The following is a 14626-nucleotide window of genomic DNA, read 5'->3' as shown; positions in this document are numbered from 1 at the left end:
ACAACTTTGCTAGTAATTCGTCTAAGTCTTCTTAATGTTCAGTTGTTTAATGTAGCTACACACCAAGAGTGTCTGCTGAAAATGTTATTTGGGAGGCTGATCTAAATGTAAATCTAGTGTTCTAATCCAGAACTATGAAGTAAATGTCAGAATAGTTCTTGAGAGTTGTAAGTGTATTTGATAATGTAATATAAATTACCCTGCTTTACAGTGATATTGTTAAAGATATTATCTTAGAATATGTTTTTGTATTTAAATTATTATTTTTCAAAACTAAAGAGGCTCCATTTGATTTCACATAGATGTCAGCTTTATCAAGTCATCTTTATAAATTGCTACTAAGTCACTAACAGTCTGAGGTCTGAACGAAATTAGTCTGTACCATAAAGTAATTAAGTTCAAGTAAGAATTTTAACTAAAATTTAAGTGAAAATTCAGAATGGGTCTTTTTAACAGCAACTGCTGTGCTTCTAGAAACTGAGACAGGGGTTAGGGAAGATCTTTTAAGTTTCTAGAAATTTTCATGGGCTTTTACATTTTAATTTTTAGAATAAAAGTTATGTGTACTGTCAGGAATATGGATATTGTCAGGTAATGGATACCTAAGTAGAATTTGTCCTGTTTGATGCTGAACCTTATATTAGCAATAGTTTAATGTGATCTGTACTTTTAGGCTAATAAACATGGTATTTACCCTACTAATGAATCATCGAAGCACAGAACAAGGGGAAAGTTGAGTGATTCTGTCATTCCAGGTGATTCACATTATATTCTGAGTTTTTGAGTTTTACCCATATCCAAACTGTTCTTCATCCTGCCTGACATGCATTGATATGCTTAAAAGCTGAAGGTCACCCAGGAATATTTTATTTATTCTGTTGTTTTTAGATCCATGAGATGATCAGACAAGAAATTCTGGAGCAGGTCCTCAACAGGGTTGTTACCAGAGCATCTTCTCCCATCAGTCATTTCTTAGGTATTAAAATTTGAAAGGATGAATAAAGTTTTTAGAAATATTTTCATTTAAATGTCATAATCATTTGGTCCTGGGAAAAAAAATTTAATGAGCATTTAAATGCAGTATCTTTGATAGGATGCCAATAAAGCAAATCCATTTATGTTGTCTGGGATTGTCAGTTGTCAAAAAGGCTGTAGTTGTCAGTAAGGAAAGCAACAATTAACCAATAAGTAAAACTTCCATTTTGCCTCAACATTTTCTGTTATTATTAATACCTCTCAAATGAATGCTGTCTTTCTGCTGCCACTCATTGACTTCCTAGTCCTTTTAGCCTTGACATTTGGACTGCACAGCATTTGTCTCTGGTAACCTCTGAATTTGCTGGGGTTTTTTTGTTTTTTTCTTTTTTAGACACAGTTTCACTCTGTTGCCCAGGCTGGAGTGCAGTGGCACAATCTCAGCTCATTGCAACCTCTGCCTCCTGGGTTCAAGCAATTCTTGTGTCTCAGCCTCCTCAGTAGCTGGGATTATAGGCGCACGCTACCACGCCCAGATAATTTTTGTATTATTAATAGAGGCAGGGTTTTTCGCATGCTGGCCAGGCTGGTCTCGAACTTCTGACTTCAGGTGATCCACCCACCTTAGCTTCCCAAAGTGCTGGGATTACAGGCTTGAGCCACCACGCCCAGCCTGAATTTGCTGTTTTTAATACATAACTCCTAATGTCTAAATTGACTGATCTTAATCACCAATTTTAAAAATTTCTCTATGTCATTCATCACTGTTTATAACTCCCCTGAAACTTTTTTAGGTAAGTTCTCTGATTACCGTAAGAGTTTGCTTCTTTTCCTGCCTGTGACCAGTTTTTCTTTTACCTCAAATATAATACAGCTCCCTTCAAACAAATTCTCCTTTCCATTGCTCTTATTTCCATTATTTGAAGCATGGCTCTCCAGGTCCTGGAGGCTGGAATTACCTTTTATTTTCTCAAACACATTTGGTACCAAAGTTCTGTCATTTTTCTGCCTCATACTGTTATTTTTTTCTATCTTTTTATTCCCTCCTTCCCCCAACCTCACATCCACTGTCTAGTTCCCATTCTTACAACCTTGAATTTAGACTACTACCACAGCTTTCTAACTGGTTTCCTGGCTTTTTCTTCTCCCTTCAGCAATTTAACCTGCATATTACCACAGGTTAGTATTCCTAAAATACCACTTTATGACTACAAAAAAATCAATATGTTCTTTAATAAATTGTCAGCTCTTTTTGTTTGTTTGTTTGTTTGAGATGGAGTCTCACTCTGTCACCCAGGCTGGAGTGCAGTGGTATGATCTCAGCTCACTGCAACCTCGGCCTCCCAGGTTCAAGCAATTCTCCTGCTTCAGCCTTGCAAGTAGCTGGGACTACAGGCACGCGCCACCACACCCAGATAATTTTTGTATTTTTAGTAGAGACGGTGTTTCACCATGTTGGCCAGGATGGTCTCAATCTCTTGACCTCATGATCCACCTGCCTCGACCTTCCAAAGTGCTGGGATTACAGGTGTGAGCCACCGCACCTGGCCAAATCGTCAGCTCTTTATCCTGGCACTGAAAGTCCTTGACAAGTGGATCCCAACCTACCTTTCCAATGTTAAAGTCAGTTATTTACTTTCCTGGATTCTTCATCCTAGCATCATTGATTTCCCTGCCATCTTCTGAATATGTCTTATGCTTACCTTTCTCAGACCTTTACCCATACTTTTCCCTTTATATATGTAGGCCTTTCTGGTTCTTTGTGCATTTAAATGTTCCCCATCTTTTAGAACCTAGTTTAAGTTCCTTCTCATTGCTTTCCTAATATATGCCAACTCATAATGATCTCTTCTTCCTTTGAACTCCTATTTAAACTCTCCTTTTACCATTTAGTAGGCAATAAACTATGTTTGGAATTATTAGATATTTGATATTGCTCTGTGATTTACCTCTTTAATTCTTAAAAAAAATTTTTTTTTACTTCCAACTAAATTATTAAAATTTTTGAAGAAAGACTATGTTTTATACTTTTATGTTCCTAATAGGACCATATTATGTTTGCACATACTAAAAATTCAGAAATATTTATTGATTTATTTTAGCTTAGAAGTATAAAGATGTGTGCTACTACTTATGTCTAGGAGTGTAATCGGTTTTTTCCTTTCTTTTAGGCAGTTTAAGTTTTAGAGAAATTGAAACTATCACAGAAAAAAGCTAAAATTATCCTGGTTACATTGGAGAAAAAGTATATATAGAATCAGTAGAAATTTGTATTGCAGTATACTTATTTGAGAAAGGAAGCAAAAGACTTACATTTCTTTCTCCTTATTTTCCTTTTATTTCAAACATCTGTAGTTATTTGAGGCAACTGATTATAGATTCTGTTTTTCAGACCTGCTTTCAAATATTGTCATGTATGCACCCTTAGTTCTTCAAAGTTGTTCTTCTAAAGTCACAGAAGCTTTTGACTATTTGTCCTTTCTGCCCCTTCAGACTGTACAAAGGCTACTTAAGGCAGTGCAGGTAAGTCTTCAGATTCCCAAGTAACTTGCCAAAACTGAGGTTTAACTGTCTAGTGGAAGTCTGATGCATTTCTATATAAATATATATGTCTAAGAAATCTATTCCACTTTAGTCTGAAACATAAAATTTGCATGAAAAGGGCGAGAGCATTGAGCAAGACTGTTTTCCAGGTTTATTTACTATCCATAGCACTATTCTGTTAATTCATTTTCAAGTTAATGAAATAATTAAAACTCTCTTAGAACATTATTGAGTACAATAGATTTACAAAGGCATTCACAACCAGTTTCATTGTAGTGTTACAAAGTATACTATTGTCCTTGTTAACTGTAATAAACATTAAAGCATATATAAAACAGAAGTAAGCTTCCTTATAGAAGCCATATGGTAATAGTATTGGAAATGAGCTAAGGCTAATAAGCAAACTTGTTCTGTTTTTACCCACTGATTCTTTTTCAGCCTCTTCTCAAAGTCAGCATGTCAATGAGAGACTCCTTGATACTTGTTCTTCGGAAAGCTATGTTTGCCAAGTATGTAGCATCTTTTTATATCATAGGAAGATGTCGCCCTCTAATGTTGGGGCTAAAGTTATCTCTGCCATCTCCTAGTACCACCTGTTCACAGTGATCATGCGAATTCCTAGCCCCGCAGAGCAATTTCATCAAATAAGGCATTTTGCTAAGTCCTTTGTGTGCTTTTTTCATTTAGTCTTCAGAGCAACCCTATGAAGTAAGAATTACTGCAATTCTCATTTTACAGATAAGAAAACTTAGGCTTAGAAAAGATGAGTAACTTTCCAAACCTAAAACAATAGCTGGTGGTGGAGCAAGGATTCAAAGTCAGTTCTAATATCAGAGCTTGTGATGTCAAGTTCTGCTACATTAGAATAATCTTCAGGATAACGTTCTAGTGCCAAATACTCTGAAACCTGAGCTGGCAGTAGTTCCAAAGGGGACTGCTTTGGAACTTAGTCAAGAAGAATATACTTAAGAATCTCATTTTAGTGAACATCTGAATTATGATCTAGAGGCTAGAAGATCAAATTAATTGTTGAGGGGAATGAGTTTTATTTGTAGCTTAGCCAATCCCTCCTAACATCTCTTCCTTTATTTCTTAATATATAAGCTAGAGATGATCATACCATCTCCTAAAAATATAAGACAGTAATATGTGAAAAGCATTTGGTACTTTGAGGATAAGATACCTAATTAATATCACATTGGCCATATTAAAATATATTCGTGGGTGTCCAGAGGAACAACTAAGCCATATGCTATTATCTTTGTTCTAGAATTAACAGTTTTTGTTACTCTTCACCCAAAGGCATGGCGAATAGACTGAGATATTATGTTGTAACATCTTTAACATGTATTAGTCATTGAGCCTCAGTGAGAAGATGAGTGTGACATTTTCTGGATGGAGAGTTTACATGGCATCAAGTACTACATTATCCTGTGATGAAAGAGAGCATATGAAGGAAAGCACTCCTTCAAACATGGCAAAATCAGCAATTTCTTTTCTTTTCTTTTTTTTTCTTTTTGAGTTGCAAGATTTAATAGTGTGAAATAGAGTGAAAACAGAGCTCCCATACAAAGGGAGGGGACCCAAAAAGGGTTGCTGTTGCTGGCTTGAATGCCTGGGTTTATATCCCAATCCTTGTCCCTCCTGCTGTGCTCTCAGGCAATAGATGATTGGCTATTTCTTTACCTCCTGTTTTTGCCTAATTAGCATTTTAGTGAGCTCTCTTTACTATCCGATTGGTCAGGTGTGAGCTAAGGTGCAAGCCCCATATTTAAAGGTGGAAGTGGTCACCTTCCCAGCTAGGCTTAGGGATTCTTAGTTGGCCTAGGAAATCCAGCTAGTTCTGTCTCAGTCCGTCCTCTCAACAGGAAGACCCAAGTGCTGTTGGGGAGGTTGGCCGATGACCGCTCTAACTGCATCCTGCTGAATTGGGGCCTAGTAGGGGTTGTGCAGTTGAGATTTCCTCGGGAAGGGTGCCTTCAATGTCATTAACATCGGAGCATGGGCTAACAGACTGGTCCAGGGGTCCGCGGTAGATCTTAGTCATGGACTGCATCTGGGGCTCCATTTGAAGAACCATTTGTAGTTTTACAGTTTCGATTCTGGAAGAGACAAACTTAACAAGGAGATTAAAGGTATAGGGATTCAAATGTATGGCCTGCAGTGCAGGGGATTATTTCTTTGGCACACTTCACAGGCCCTGACTATCTGCTTGATAGTTTTGAAAAGGCTTGGTCCAGTGTAAATAATAATTTGGCCATCTCATGGGTGCTATCAATGCCTAAGTGGAAGGTTTGGTGAACGGTTTTAAGTAATTTCTATTGGTTAGCTGCAGGCAAAAGTATTTTTCCTTCTTCAGTGTCTAGCCATCTGGAGGGGAGGAAAGTATGTCCTCGTGAGGTTCCCCATTCTGTTTCTCCTGCTGAGTACTGGGGCTTAAAATCAGCGATTTCCTACATTTGAGTAACCAGCCAATTTTGCAGTCTCTTGGCACTCTTGTTCTTATTCCTCACATAGACTTGAGAGCAGGATAGAAGGAAGTAGAGTATCATGAGTTAAGTAATGAAAAATGTCAGTTCAATTTCTGTACTATAAATTGCTTTGAACAGCTGATACTTTATTTTGAGTACATAAATTCACTTTGTTTTGCTCTACGCTTCATTGTTTATACATATGCCTTCTCTGTTTGCAACTGGCTGTACTTTTCTGACCCAGAAGCATATTCCTGTGAAATAGGTTTGTTAACTTCTCTATTTCTGAGCTAGCCAGCTTGATGCCCGAAAATCTGCAGTTGCTGGATTTTTGCTGCTCCTGAAGAACTTCAAAGTTTTAGGCAGCCTGTCATCCTCTCAGTGCAGTCAGTCTCTCAGTTTCAGTCAGGTAAGGATTATTTATGTTAACTTGCAGTGTGTGCATATCATTCATGTGCATTGATGAAATGCACGCTGTTTTCTTTTATTCCTGTTATGGTTGTAAGAATGATCCTAGAACTAAAGAGTCTGATGATGATGATGATGATGATGGTGATGATAATGATGATGATATTGGCTAACACTTATTAATGGCAGATTTACTGTATGCTAAACTGTGCTATCCAGTATGGTAGCCACTATCCTCAGTGTGGCTACTAAATGGAACATTTGATTGAAATGTGACTAGTCCACATTGTGTTGTGCTGTACGTGCAAAATTCATACCAGATTTTTTTTTTTTTTTTTTTTTTTTGAGACGAAGTCTCGCTCTGTCGCCCAGGCTGGAGTGCAGTGACTAGATCTTGGCTCACTGCAAGTTCTGCCTTCCGGGTTTATGCCATTCTCCTGCCTCAGCCTCCAGAGTAGCTGGGGCTACAGGCACCCGCCGCCACGCCCAGCTAGTTTTTTTGTATTTTTTTAGTAGAGACGGGGTTTCACCGCGTTAGCCAGGATGGTCTTGATCTCCTGACCTCGCGATCCGCCCGTCTCGGCCTCCCAAAGTGCTGGGATTACAGGCTTGAGCCACCGCGCCCAGCCTTCATACCAGATTTTGAAATAAAAGAATGTAAAAATCTAATAATGTTTAATATTGATTACATCTTCAGAGAGAATTTTGTATGTGTAGGGTTACAGAAAATATTAAAATTGACTTTACCTCTTTCTCTTTTTTAACGTGGCTACTGGAAAATATAAAATTACATATATGGCTTGCATTTGTGGTTCATATTATATTTCTTTTTTTTTTTTTTTGGAGACGGAGTCTCGCTCTATCGCCCAGGCTGGAGTGCTGTGGTACAATCTCGGCTTATTGCAAGCTCCGCCTCCCAGGTTCATGCCATTCTCCTACCGCAGCCTCCCAAGTAGCTGGGACTACAGGTGCTCACCACCACACCGGCTAATTTTTTGTATTTTTAGTAGAGACAGGGTTTTACTGTGTTAGCCAGGATGGTCTCAATCTCCTGAACTTGTGATCTGCCCACCTCAGCCTCCCAGAGTGCTGGTATTACAGGCGTGACCCACTGCACCCGGCCCATATTATATTTCTTTTGGATAGCACTGTGCTAGATATTGTGCTAAAGTGCTTTACATTTATTATCTCATTTAATCTTCACAGCAGTCCTCTGAGGCTAGATACTATTATTATCCCTATTTTCTTATGTCAATTTATTTACTTTGCACATGCATATATATTACACCTTGTAATCTGAGAAAACAAAACTTTTTATAATCTGGTAATCTAGGCTTTGGAGCAATAAAATTGTCTTCATAATTTAAATGATGTACTACAAGATTTATAAATAGGAGACATATTTATATATAACAGTTTGACTAGGAATCCTCACTTTATTGCTTTGGTATAACTATATAAAGCTTTGTCTATAACTTAGATTAAATATTAGGAACACTAGTTATCATTTGTGTGTTATTATCCCCGTTTTAAGGATAGGTAGACTGAGGCTCAGCCAGGTTAAATAATTCACCCAAGGTTATATAACCAAGAAAGGGTGGAAGAAGGACTTGGCTTCAGGCAGTATGAACTACATTACTGTGATACCTGGAGTAAGGATTAGGAATTCTTGGTGTATAATTGCTGATTTTATTATATAATTTACACAAAGGATGTCAATTCTTTGTCACGTCCATTTCTAAACAAAAGACTGTCTTCCTCTAAACCTTTCTAGAATTTGTGGAAGAGTGAGATTCTTCTAGCTATTGAAGAAGTCTTAGAGCTTTTAAATAAAATTATGTATATTATTACTACTGGATTCTAGTGGCTTGAAATAAGCAGTGTGCCTTCCTAAGCAATTGATATTGTCAAGGAAACCTTAAGGAATGGGAACAGTTAGTTTTATTAAAATGCTTAAAAATTCTCTTATTCCAAACCAGAATAAGAATGACACTTATTACTGCATGGTAATGATTATACTGTATGTCTCACCCCTGGGGTTTGGGATGTGGAGAAAGCTAAGTTTTTTTGACCAAGAACATAGGCTTATTTAGCTCCTTATTGGAAACTGCTTTGGTAAGATAGACATGAATTGGCCTGTCTTCCTTTCAGGTTCATGTGGATGTTCACAGTCATTACAATTCTGTTGCCAATGAAACTTTTTGCCTTGAGATCATGGATAGTTTGAGGAGATGCTTAAGCCAGCAAGCTGATGTTCGACTCATGCTTTATGAGGTAAGTCAGTAGAATGGAAGGAATGTAGCAAACCCCCAACTAATAATTCTTTTTATTTTAGTAATTTTTTTTTGTGATTATAAAAGTACAGTAGATATGCTCTTATTTGATGTAGTCAGCACCAGTAGCTAGTGATGTTTAGTCAAAAAGTTGTTTAAGGCAGGGCACAGTGGCTCACACTTGTAATCCCAACACCTTGTGAATTCAAGGCAGGAGGATCAAGCAAGACTCTGTCTTTACAAAAAATAAGAAAATAAAAAACATTAGCTGGGTGTGGTGACATGCGCCTGTGGTCCCAGCTACTCAGGAAGCTGAGGCAGGAGGATCCCAGCAGTTTGCGGTTGCAGTGAGCTATGATCACACCACTGCACTCCAACCCAGGCAACAGAATGAGACCTTGTCTCTAAAAAAAATTTTTTTTGGCCGGGTGCAGCGGCTCACGCCTGTAATCCCAGCACTTTGGGAGGCCGAGGCAGGTGGATCACGAGGTCAGGTGATAGAGACCATCCAGGCTAACATGGTGAAACCCTGTCTCTACTAAAAATACAAAAAATTAGCTGGGCGTGGTGGCAGCGCCTGTAGTCCCAGCTACTCGGGAGGCTGATGCAGGAGAATGGCGTGAACCCAGGAGGTGGAGCTTGCAGTGAGCCAAGATCACGCCACTGCACTCCAGCCTGGGTGACACAGTGAGACTCCGTCTCTAAAAAAAAAAAAAAAAAAAAATTAAGGTTTTTAAGGTGAGGAATCATAAAACACAGTTGATAGACCTTAAATATTTTATTTTAATTTGAAATATTTAAATGTACTATAAATTTGCCAGTCTTAAGACCAAGTCCTTTGTTTTGTTTTGTTATTGAGTACAAGTTTACTTCCTGTCTCTCATACAAACCCATACCCTTAATTTATTGCCTATAGTTTCAAATTTGTGTTTACCTAAAGTGGTATAAAAACTTTAAGCTACTTCAGACAGTTTAGTACAAAAATCTTTTAGATAGCTTCAGTTTTTTCTCTTTTTACAATTGCCTTACCCCTAATTTATCAGAAATTGGTTTGAGAGACTGACTTTCCAAATATTTAACTTAGTTTTTTTTTTCTTTGAGACAGAGTCTTGCTCTGTCACCCAGGCTGGAGTGCAGTGACACAAGAGATGGGATTTCACCATGTTGACCAGGCTGGTCTTGTACTCCTGGCCTCAAGTGATCCACCTGTCTCAGCATCTCAAAGTGCTGGGATTACAGGTGTGAGCCACCATGCCCAGCCTAACTTAGTTTTTATAAAAGCAACTTCTTTTTGCACTAGGTTTTCAACAATTTACTGAATGTCTGATTAAATCACTCGTTATTATGATAGTACAGCTAAGAGAAATAAAACTAACTTGTGAGTAGCATATAACTTACCCAGAGGATATTGTGGTAGCATATATGAAAACAGCATTCATCTTTCTGTATATTTCCATCAGTGCTCTTAGGTGCCTAGGCACACTATCAATGAGCAATAATATTTTGAGAGGAATTTTTTTTTTTTTTTTTCTGAGCAGTAGGTCTCAACACTGGGCTTAAAATATTCAGTAAACCATGCTATAAACAGATGTGTTATCATGCAGGCTTTGTTTTTCCACTTACAGAGCATAGGCAGGGTAGATGTAGCATAATTCTTAAGGGCCCTAGGATTTTTGGAATAGTAAATAAGCATTGACTTCAACTTAAAGTCACCAGCTACATTAACCCCTAACAAGACAGCCTGTCCTTTGAAGCCAGGCATTGACTTCTCCTCCCTAGCTAGGAAAGTCTCAGATAAAATCTTCTTGGAATATAAGGCTAGTTCATCTACTTTGAAAATCTGTTTAATATAGCTACCTCCATCAATTATGTTAGCTATATCTTCTGGATAATTTGCCTCACCTGCTCCATCAGCATTTGCTGCTTCACCTTGCACTTTTTTTTTTTTGAGTCTTACTCTGTCACAAGGCTGGAGTATAGTGGCGCAATCTCGGCTCACTGCAACCTCCACCTCCCAGGTTCAGGTGATTCTCCTGCCTCAGCCTCCCAAGTAGCTGGGACTACAGGCTCATGCCACCACACCCAGCTAATTTTTGTATTTTTAGTAGATACTGGGTTTCACCATGTTGGCCAGGATGGTCTCAATCTCTTGACCACGTGATCCACCCGCCTCGGCCTCCCAAAGTGCTGGGATTACAGGTGTGAGCCACCGCGCCCAGCCCCTTGCACTTTTATGTTATGGAGATGGCTTCTTTCCTTAAACCTCATAAACCAATCTCTGCTCACTTCAACTTTTCTTTGGCAGCTTTCTCATCTCTTTCAGGCTTTATAGAATTGAGGAGTTTAGTCCTTGCTCGGGTTAGGCTTTGACTTAAGGGAATGTTGTGGTTGGCTTGGTCTTTTATCTAGACCACTAAACCTTTCTCCACATCAGCAATAAGGCTGTTTTTTCTAATCATTCATGTGTTCACTGGAGTAGCACTTTAAATTTCCATTAAGAACATTTTCTTTGCATTCACAACTTGGCTCTTTGGTGCAAGAAGCCTAGCTTTTGACCTGCCTCAGCTTGTGACATGCCTTTCTTACTAAACTTGATCATTTCTAGCTTTTGATTTAAAGTGAAAGATGTACGACTCTTCCTTTCACTTGAATACTTATGTGCCATTGTAGGAGTTATTAATTGATCTCATTTCAATATTGTTTTGTCACAGGGAATAGGGAGGCCTGAGGAGAGGTGGAGAGATGGGATGACCCAGTCAGTGGAACGGTCAGAACATACACAGCATTTATCAATTAAGTTCACTATCTTATATAGACACAATTTGTGACTCCTCAAACCAATTGCAATAGTACTATCAAAGATCATTTATCATAGATCCCCATAACACATACAATAATAATGAGAAAGTTTGAAATATTGTGAGAATTACCAAAATGTGACACAGACATGAAGTGGCACATGCTTTTGGAAAAATGGTGCTGATAGACTTGCTTGACATAGGGTTGCCACAAACCTTTAATTTGTAAAAGTAATATCTGCGAAGTGCAATCAAGCAAATTGCAATAAAATTAGGTATGCCCGCATTCTGTATAAACCACATTGTTTAAACAGTTAAGGCACGGTGAGCCACTCTGATTTAGGGTGAGTGTTGTATCAGTGTAAGTAACTGTTTACCAGCCAAATTCTCAGCCACCAGCTGGCAAAGGTGCACTAAGGATAGACAGTCTTAGACTTCATGTGTTAACTCTTGTACAGTCCTTGATATGCAGCCCCCATGGAAAAAAACAAAAACAAAAAAAAACCTCACCCTTATTTAGCTCTAAAGTAAAATAAATTAACATGAAGTGAATCATAGACTTAAACCTATTAAAATATTGCTGTTCATTTATTCATCAGTCTTAGTATATCATTGGTATATAAAAATACCTTATGTAGTGATATAAATAACTAAATAACGTCATATTTGTTGCAAGTATATGCTAGAATGCCATTTGCTTTTTTTTAAATATCCTTTTAGACTTACAGAAATAATTATTTTTGGTTACTAAATCTATTGATTTTCTTCCTTTGAGATGTCTTCTATTACTTTTTTTTTTTTTTTTTTAAGAGACAGAGTCTTGCTCTGTTATCCAGGCCGGAGTGCACTGGTGCACTCTAACTCACTGCAGCCTCCAGCTCCTAGGCTCAAACAATCCTCTTGCCTCAGCCCTCTCCCCAAATGGTTGGGACCATAGGCACAAGCCACTGCACCCAGCTAATTTTTTTTTTTTTTTTTTTTTAACTTTTTTTAGAGACACAGTCTCATTTTGTTGCCCAGGATGGTCTCAAATGCCCTGGCTTCAAGCGGCCCTCCTGCCTCAGTCTTCCAAAGTACTAGGATTAAAGGCATGAGCTACCGTGCCTGGCCCATTTTATCTGTAGAAAGTCCAAATCCTTCCAGTGAATATTCACTAACATTTTCTTTGAGTTTTTTTTTTTTAAATGCATTTGTTTTTGACTTTTAGCTACTTAATTCATCCTGAATTTGTATGATAATATATATAAGGAGCTTTTCCCCCAAGCTAACCATTTGTTCAGACATCATTGCCTCCTTTATGTGTACTATGTATCTCTGTATGCCATTTTTTTATTTTGCCTGTAGATTTTTGTGCCAAGACAAAGTGTCTTTTTATTATCATTACACAATCATAAAATATTTTAATTCCTGTTAGGATTAATTTTCTTTCATTTATTTTCTTTTCTTTTCTTTTTTTTTTTTTTTTTTTGAGATGGAGTCTCACTCTGTTGCCCAGACTGGAATGCAGTGGTGTGATCTCAGGTCTCAGCTCACTGCAACCTCCCCTTCCCAGGTTCAAGTGATTCTCCTGACTCAGTCTCCCAAGTAGCTGGGACCACAGGCGTGCATCACCACGCCTGGCTAATTTTTGTATTTTTAGTAGAGATGGGGTTTCACCATGTTGACCAGGCTGGTCTTGACCACCTGACCTCAGGTGATCCTCTGCCTTGGCCTTCCAAAGTGCTGGGATTACAGGCATGAACCACCGTGTCTGGCCTGTTTCTTTTCTTTAAACAAAAAATATTTTTTTGATCAATTCTCATTTGCTTTTACTCACAGATGAACTGTATAACCTCTTTTCCAGGTTCTAGAAAGAAAGTTCTCCCCAGGATTGTTGTTCTTGTTTTTTTTGAGGCGGAGTCTTACTCTGTTGCCCGGGCTGGAGTGCACTGGCGTGATCTCAGCTCACTGCAACCGTCATACCTCAGCCTCCTGAGTAGCTGGGATTAGAGGCGTGTGCCCCCACGCTTGGCTAATTTTTGTATTTTTTAGTAGAGACAGGGTTTTGCTGTGTTGGCCAGGCTGGTCTCGAACTCTTGGCCTCAAGTGATCTGCCTGTCTCAGCCTCCCACAATGCTGGGATTACAGGTGTGAGTTACTGCACGTGGCCTCCCCAGGATTTTAATCTGAGCAGTTCTTAACTAAGACTAGGAAATTTTGGTTGGGAAAAAAATATGGTCATTTAGGACCATCAAATATGGTCTCGGTAGGAAAGAACTGAGAAGAGGATAAAGAAAGTGTTATTTTTAAGTTATGATTGTCCAAATCACTAGTATCCCTGTTAAAGCGCTTATTTCTTCTCTTTGATTCCTCTTAGGGGTTTTATGATGTTCTTCGAAGGAACTCTCAGCTGGCTAATTCAATCATGCAAACTCTGCTCTCACAGGTAAAATACATTTTTATGGATATATGGAAAACAGATAATCAAGGATTGAGAGACAATTGATGGTTTTTAGACCTTTCAAAATATAAAATAATTCCCAACTAGTACATTGGTACTTTGTGAACATGCTATGGGTATGTGATGCTGTTCTGGGTTGTCTTTTATCGGTCACCACTTACCTGTCTGCCACAATACCATCATCTAGCAGTTAGTTATCCCTGTGAATTAACAGTCTGTATCCCAAGTCAGAAGGACATTTTGAAGAACCGTTTATATAAGGACTATCAGCAGCTGTATCCATTATGTTATATTTCTGAAAGAAAAAAGAAATACAAAATAAATATAGCAAAATATTATTTCTTAAATCTGGGTAACAGATACATGGATGTCTTTTACGTTCCTTTCTGCACTTTTCAGTTAACAATTTTTTAAATTAGAAGGCTAAATTCTTCTAATCTTCAAGATTAGAGACTCTCTACCTGGAGGGTTCCTCTAGACCCCTAGTCTGTCATTTTGTTTGCTCTCAATGCCATTGCTTTATGATAGTTATGAAGTTTCATTTGAAATTAAGGTCTCAGATGTGTGAAAATATTGGAAGTTCCCATACTCTCCATCAAAAGCTTTTCATTTGGCCTTGGGCTTGATCCTATATAAAATTTATATTCTGTTAGCTATATTGTATCTTTCAAACTGTAATCAACACATTTACATTGGCATGTTTAACAAAAATAGAAA

At 38.1% G+C, this 14626-nt stretch overlaps 1 protein-coding gene across 1 annotated transcript in view; it reads left to right on the top strand.

The window, feature by feature from the left end:
* FANCI (FA complementation group I) overlaps positions 1-14626 on the top strand; it is an 80367-nt gene that overhangs the window by 41683 nt on the left and 24058 nt on the right. The window contains exons 14-19 of the mRNA XM_007990349.3: positions 889-976; positions 3368-3498; positions 3958-4028; positions 6285-6399; positions 8550-8672; positions 13826-13894. Coding sequence (XP_007988540.3) covers positions 889-976; positions 3368-3498; positions 3958-4028; positions 6285-6399; positions 8550-8672; positions 13826-13894 — 597 coding nt within the window. The remainder of the gene's footprint in view (positions 1-888; positions 977-3367; positions 3499-3957; positions 4029-6284; positions 6400-8549; positions 8673-13825; positions 13895-14626) is intronic.

Source organism: Chlorocebus sabaeus, chromosome 29 (assembly GCF_047675955.1).
Source record: "Chlorocebus sabaeus isolate Y175 chromosome 29, mChlSab1.0.hap1, whole genome shotgun sequence".
In the NCBI taxonomy this organism is placed as follows: domain Eukaryota; kingdom Metazoa; phylum Chordata; class Mammalia; order Primates; family Cercopithecidae; genus Chlorocebus; species Chlorocebus sabaeus.
This window is presented reverse-complemented; position numbering and strand designations above follow the sequence as displayed.